This window comes from Limulus polyphemus, unplaced genomic scaffold (assembly GCF_000517525.1).
Source record: "Limulus polyphemus unplaced genomic scaffold, Limulus_polyphemus-2.1.2 Scaffold2222, whole genome shotgun sequence".
In the NCBI taxonomy this organism is placed as follows: Eukaryota; Metazoa; Arthropoda; class Merostomata; order Xiphosura; family Limulidae; genus Limulus; species Limulus polyphemus.
This window is the reverse complement of record NW_013667832.1, coordinates 168,321-175,563: the sequence shown is the minus strand read 5'-3', so window position 1 is coordinate 175,563 and position 7,243 is coordinate 168,321. Positions and strand designations below refer to the sequence as shown.

Below are 7,243 nucleotides of genomic sequence, written 5' to 3'. Positions count from 1 at the left end.
CTCTCATGTCCTTTTTTTTCTTTTCACATCTTGCCTATCCATCATGCAAAGTAATTTTAATTTTAAGATTAAATACACTTTTATGCATCAGAAAATTTTGAAATTTCACATGCAAAATCTTTATAATGTCTGGATAGTTATCAAACATTTCTTAAGAAAAAAACATTATATTTTATTTGTTATTTTCAGTAATTAATCTCTGTACGGGTAAATTTGACCAATCTCGCAACCAGCTTAAAAGATTAGGAAATAAACATAAATAATGCCTCTTTAATTCTAGAATTAACACAAATTATAACACGAAAACATAAATTTTTAGATGAAAAAGCTTAAATCTCATAATATTATACATTTATATATATTTATTATTTTTATTATATTTGCCTTTCACCCGAGCCTGGCTAAGAATACAGAAGTTACAACGACACGGCTCATATGCACTCACGTTACCGTATCAAATAACATAAAGGTGACCTTTGGTCTGTACAAAGTAATTTGTCTTGGCTGTGTTTTAGTCAACTAGTATTTTGTAAAATTATGAAATTATTATACATTATATATGTATGTAGATTATTGCTATTTTGATATAAGTTTGTAAAGTTATTTTTCCTAAAACAAAGAACAGTAAATAAAGAAGTAAAGCAAACAATTATCTCTACTAGTTACGACCATTATACTCGGTTGCTGCTTGACGTAGGTTACTAACCTTTAAAAATTTTGCACGTGGAGGATATGAAACAAAATATTTTTTCTAGGTTGTATATATATATATACTTTTGAATAACTAAAAAATCATAAATTACTACATCAATACTATAGAATTCTACTATAATTTATCAAACTTAGTAACTAAGCTTTATTTGGGTCTAAAAAAATATGAAATTTAGAGCAGACTAAAGACACAACGTACCTCATTGAAATGTTGGTTCAAAAGAAAGAAATGGCATAAGGAATGTAAGAAATCCACTAAGGGGACATTCTGAGCTTCCAACTGGTTATTCATATCATATATAGAAGTAAGTGTATATAAGGGAGCATTTTCAAAAATGGAAAGAGGTGAGCGGGGTGCCACTGTGTTTGATTTATTACGTGAGCAATATCTTAGCAAATATAAAAGATAAGACCTTCTTATTTTATATCTTGTTAATATCTGTAATTTGAGTTTCTAATTCATGTGAAACTATAGACTTAGTATTTTGACTTCACAAACATCTAATTTGAACCAGTGCTGCATTCAACACACCACGTGACACACATAAATTGATGTTTATCTGTGTTTTTTTAACATTTACTTTTAAATTAACAAATTGAGTAATGTATAGTTCTAAAATTTGAATTATAATCTGCAGTTTGATACCAAACTTATTGACATAAATTCATGAAATAATAGTTCAATAAAATTTTGAATGTGAGTCAACAAACAAGATGACATGGCCTTTCACCTGTGACCCATCTCTCAAGGGTTAAGCATAAATAGATGTATACTGTTATGAGTTTAAAGCTATTTAGGATAAACAAATGTAGTTCCATATTATAATTTCAAGTTATTCTAGAAAGAAAAAAAAAAAAGAGTAATTTATATTTCTTTAAATTTTTTTTGGTGGTTTTGAGGTCAATAAAATTGATCAACCTTGTATAAAGTTAGAGTAGAGAAAATAACAATTAAATATAAAGTTTACTTAAAAAAATACATTTTAAATTTATTTAGCAGGTTTTAGAGATTATACAAAAAATCTAAACTTTTCGAGATAAGAAAAGTATTTTTAAATCTTAACATAAAAATCACTTAGCACTTGGGCTAATATATAGAAATACAATCTATATTCCAGGACAAATCTTTAGTAAAAATACTTATTGAGTACAAAAGTGGTTATGAGGTTGGTCAATTTGATCAACTTTATTCTGAAAGAATTAAAGAAAAGACGAGAGTCTTGGTAATCAGACCCTCCATTTCTTAAATGCATAAAGGAGAAAGCTGAGCTTGCACAAAATATGAAATGATAAAGAGTCTTAAGTGAATGAGATATTGGATGGAGTCATGACTGAGTTGGAGAGCATGTGACCAGCCAATCCAAACGAAATAGCTCCCGAACAAGATGGGAAGTCATAACAGTATACGCTTCATTGGATGGGGCTTTAAGTTTAAGCCAATCATTTATAGAATAGTGGAACTGTAAACCTAAGGAGTGCATCCACCGTGTTTGAGTTAAAGAATCTGTTTTTGTGTTCATGGAAGTTATTGAAAAGTCTTGAGCATATGCCAGTTAGCAGTTTATAAAAAAAAAAATTCTTCTTTTTACCTTTTCTCATAAACTAAACATTTCTGTATCAGATGCCCCTGACAAATTATATTTGAAATAGTAACTTTATTTTATATCTGAAATATGAACAATAAAGTAATCAGAAATAATTGATCTTGGTCATCCACATTCTGAGAGAGAGAGCAGTCACTCAGAGTGAGAAAACCATCTATCTTGAACCAAGAGATAATCAAAGTTGTTTCAAGTGTGACAGATATAAAACAGTTTGCCAATGATCATGGTACACAGGACTTAAAACACTGGCATAAAGACGAAATTGAAGAGTAATTAACGAAACCTGTTTACTGGATTAATGACAGACTTTAGAACATGTCACAATTTTTTTAAATTTTGACTAAGTGGAGAAATTAAATTATTATAATTAAAAATTTGAACTGAAATGTTTAAAATACCGGAGATTTCTGTCTCTTAATCAAGAAAATAAAGATAAGAAAGACTACACTACAAATGGTAAGTAAAGATTAAAATGATAAGAACAAAAATTCTGTAATTCTTAATGAAAAAACACATCTGAACAAAGCAGAGTTAAGGAAAATAATGAGCTTTTGTTAAAATATGAATACTCTAAGGGTTTACTGCTCGTGTCACCCTCCTACTGGTAGAGAAGTATAGTCTTTCAATGATTACATCATAGACTGGCCAGTACATTTTGTTCAAGGCTTGCAAAAATGCAAAAACGTTTTTGGCAGGGCCATGAGGTAATAGCTATCAGTTCTGTGGAAAGTTGAGAAGCATTTCTGAATTTGCAATTTATAAAAAAATGGTTATTATTATTTGAAGTCATATTTGAACAAATTGTATGAATTAGTTTTAGAATTATAATTATATTGTTATAACAAAGAAAACAAATACATGCAGCCTTTTAATATGTTTCAAATATAAAACTTTAAAAAAAGACAAAGCTTACTTCTAATTATATTGTACTGGAATAGGGTGTGTAAAAACCTGTAAAGACTAACTGAAAAACATTTATGTTTCTGAATATTTAATATGCAGAACTATCATTTCTAGTTAAATAAAGAACAGAATGTTTAAACATGCCTTGCATATAAAGCCTGATGTCACACACAAGTGCTAGTAGCATAATTCAACTTACTTTGACAGTTACTCTGCAGAAGCACCTTCCGAGACTCGGAAAACTGCCCTTGGTAAAACTTTTGTTGTTTAATAATACTACGAGTTGCTCCACAAATCTTCACCTCATACATGGTATTTGTTGTAAGGTTTGAAATGAACTTCTGAATCATAAAAGAAAATAAAGAATATAGTGAATATAGTAAGCAGTTCATAACTAATTATATCTATAATAAAACTTCCTATCTTTAATATATTATTCAAACAATTACATTGCTATACAAAAACCTTGTAGAGAATCTTCAACTCTTCAAAGTAGTGAGAACAAAATCTTCTTATTAAAAATATTATATACTACTAATACTTAAGGAAAATATATTATAATAATCAATTCCTATAATTATTAAGATTTAGTAAGTTTCAACAGTGCTCCAGATAAAAGGCAGGTACATGTAAATATCAATATTTTTTTCCATAAAAAAAACATTAGACATAAAAATTAGTGCATACCAAATACTCATACTATTTGCCAGTAGGTATCTCATTCACAAAGCATGGGAGATCATTCTAATCATAAACAATTTATTCAGAAATTTGTAGGATTTGCTGTAGTCCTTTACATCAGATCCTAAAAATTGTTTACATAATACAACTATGTGCAGGCCTACTGTATCTTATTGCTTTGTTCTCTCAAGCAGTACTGAGGTGTAATATGGCAAAACTATGGTCTACTGTAGAGGGAGCATTACATTACACCTCTATATCATTTACAGATTGTATCGTTCTCTTCTTCACTGAAAATTGCAATTTTAGGGTGAAAAAAAAAATTTAAATGAGATATACAGCAAATACTGTCTGACTATTACCAGTAGTTAAGGGTGATTGTTGACTAGAAAATTATACCATTGTGCGAATGATGTTAAACTAAATTACTGTTATATAAAAATATCCAAACTGAAATAACCAAAAGTGTATTAAAAAATATGTGGTATTATAAAGTTAATCTATTTTCTTTGATAATCTTTATTAAAACTATCAGATTCATATACAAGAAGAGATCAAAAATGAAAGTTCTAAATGTTTTTGAAAACTTTACATAATTCTCTTAGTTAAGGATTTAAATGTTGCAAATTCTCTATCAACATTAGTAATATAATCAACAAATCAGGAAATAGAAACATTTCAAGGTCAAGAAAGTAATTACTGTTTTTTAACAAATCTATTTGAATTTATTCATAAATGTTGTATGATGACAGCTACTAGTAGCTAACTTCAGTTAGATTTTATTTTTTTACAGCAGCAGCAACTAGAAGGCTAGAAATTGCTTTGCAAGTGTAAACTTGTTACTGGATAAGTCGATAAGTAGGAGAATGATGTACATATACACTTCACTGCCTTCTTTCTGACTCATGAAAGAGAGAGAGAACAAAAGTGGTAGTGTTCTTAGATCCAAAAAAACTTCAATGACATTTACAACATACACAACTTATCAAAAAGTACTGTACATCACACTGCAGAGTGAAACAGAAATAACCAACTTCCTGAAACTGCCTTCCATAGAGATTATGTCATTATCATTAGCATTAAATTGTAAAGTATACGAGTGTCTGCAACCTTGAATGAAATACAGACCATTCAAAATATGTTAGATACATGTACACTTTTAAGATTCCAAGAAAATGAAAAATAAAGTTTACATAATTAACTAATATCAATGTGCCCAAGATGCTAATAAAGAATACACCATTTTGTTGTTTATTTCTTTGGTTTTTATATAAATTACAAGCTTTACACTAATTTAGATAGATATAAATAAAATGTATTTGATAATTCTTAAGTTTGAAAGTAAAACAGTAAAGGTGCACAAACACTAGCCTATAAAACTTAGGTTTTAGAGTAAATTGACTTATTATACATACTATGCAGTTTTAAAATTGCTATTTTCTAACTAGGCTACATATGAAAACATAGAAATTATAAAAAACAGACTAGAATAGGGAAAGTCAGGTGCATATACAATACAAGGTTGGAAATTAGACATTTTTTTTACTATCAAATGATCTTGTATTCTTTTCACAAGATTAATTAATATGTCTAACATTTTACTACAGTAAAAATAATGACAGAAGGGATAGGTTATATACCTATCTATCTCTCTTTCTTTTTTTACATCATGTATGAAGATAGTAGGAACACTTGAAGTTATATAATACAAATTATTTAAAAAATTAATTTATTACAGTTGTCATTAGCTAAGGAAAATTCAACTGAAAGCATCTTTGTCATAAAATGAGGTGTTTCTTAATTTAATTACCTCTTGATCTGTTGCATTAACATCTATTCTTGTAAAATCCCAAGACTTTTCAGAGCGATAATAGACATAATAATGATCAACAGACTTATGGAAAATCTGTGGCCTTTCCCACTGGACGTATATAGTATCTAGAGAGTGACAGGTTAGGTTGACAATGTTTGGAGCACTTGGCCCTGAAAGAAAATATGATATTCAAGTGTTTAGTAGTTGATTTCATTCTTTAAAAAAAAAGAAACAATTTCTATTCATCTGTTATAAAATGGCAAAAAAGAACAAACAGTTTTGTCAGTATTGAAAGGTAGGAATTTATTAATTTAGTTGGAAGACAAATTCTTACATGCCTGATTACTTTGAAGAACTCAAATTATTATTTACAAAAATATTTATATGGTGTAGTTATGGATTTGAGTGCTATATTGGTTAAAATTATGAAATATTTAATATAAACACTATTTGATATATAAAATGGAAACAAGCTAACAAGCTTTTCAAACTAACTAGACTTAAATTACAAAAGAGGCAGTAAAGCCTGCTAAATTCTTTCATGAATCATACAGAAATTGTTATATAGACATTTTAACATCAAATGGTACAGCATTTAACCACCCATCAGTAATTATTTTCAAAGCTTAGAAATCTAGTCAGAGTTGCAAGTTGTAATAATTCAGAAAATTTACTTAATTCAGGTCGGGCATATGCATGGCATCAAGATAAAGATTTTAGTCTAATAAATCACAAAGACTTGAAAACAAAGGAAAAAGGATATCTTCTTCTGACAGAATGAAAAATGTTTAAATGTGATAATACATATTTCATCTTCCCTGTGTCAAATTCACAATATGCATAAACACGATCAACAAATTCAAAATACAACTTTTCACCTTACATCACAGACAATATATGAATGAATATAGGTAAAGCTACATAATCACAAACTGAAAAGTTTTATCATATACAGATCTTAAGATTAAAGCTGGATAATTAGTAGAATTTGCTATTTGATCAATTTTTGAACTGCTCTTCATGTTATATGATAGACATCCTCAGGTACAATAATGTAGAATTAAAGTTTTCCTAAAGCCTGCTGTATTTAATGATTCTCAATAGAAGAGGAAAGTAAAGCATCAAGGTGAATAATTATTATTGGTTGCTGGTGTTTCTAAAATGGTGGTTCACAAAATGAAGTGACCAATGTCTAATTAAGGTTAACTAGTGTTTCATTTGATAATTTCTACCAATAACAATTTCTCTGGTGAGTGACTTTCTTCTTATCTTATCAAACCAAATGCATACAAGATTACAACACTTATGATAAACAACATTGTTTATTAAAAAAAATGGAATCTTGTATGCATTTGGGTTGTTAAGATAAGAAGAAAGTCACTCACCAGAGAAATTGTTATTGGTAGAAATTATCAAATGAAACACTAGTAAACCTTAATTAGACATTGGTCACTTCATTTTGTGAACCACCATTTTAGAAACACCAGCAACCAATAATAATTATTCACCTTGATGCTTTACTTTCCTCTTC

At 28.6% G+C, this 7,243-nt stretch overlaps 1 protein-coding gene across 1 annotated transcript in view; it reads right to left on the bottom strand.

The window, feature by feature from the left end:
* The window catches only part of LOC106466324 (protein sidekick-2-like), a gene marked incomplete at its 3' end in the record, with an annotated part of 147,939 nt that overhangs the window by 17,893 nt on the left and 122,803 nt on the right, over window positions 1–7,243 (bottom strand). The window contains exons 9-10 of the mRNA XM_022394304.1: window positions 5,710–5,882; window positions 3,418–3,559 (exon numbers count right to left, since the gene is read on the bottom strand). Of these exons, the coding sequence (XP_022250012.1) occupies window positions 3,418–3,559; window positions 5,710–5,882 (315 nt within the window). The remainder of the gene's footprint in view (window positions 1–3,417; window positions 3,560–5,709; window positions 5,883–7,243) is intronic.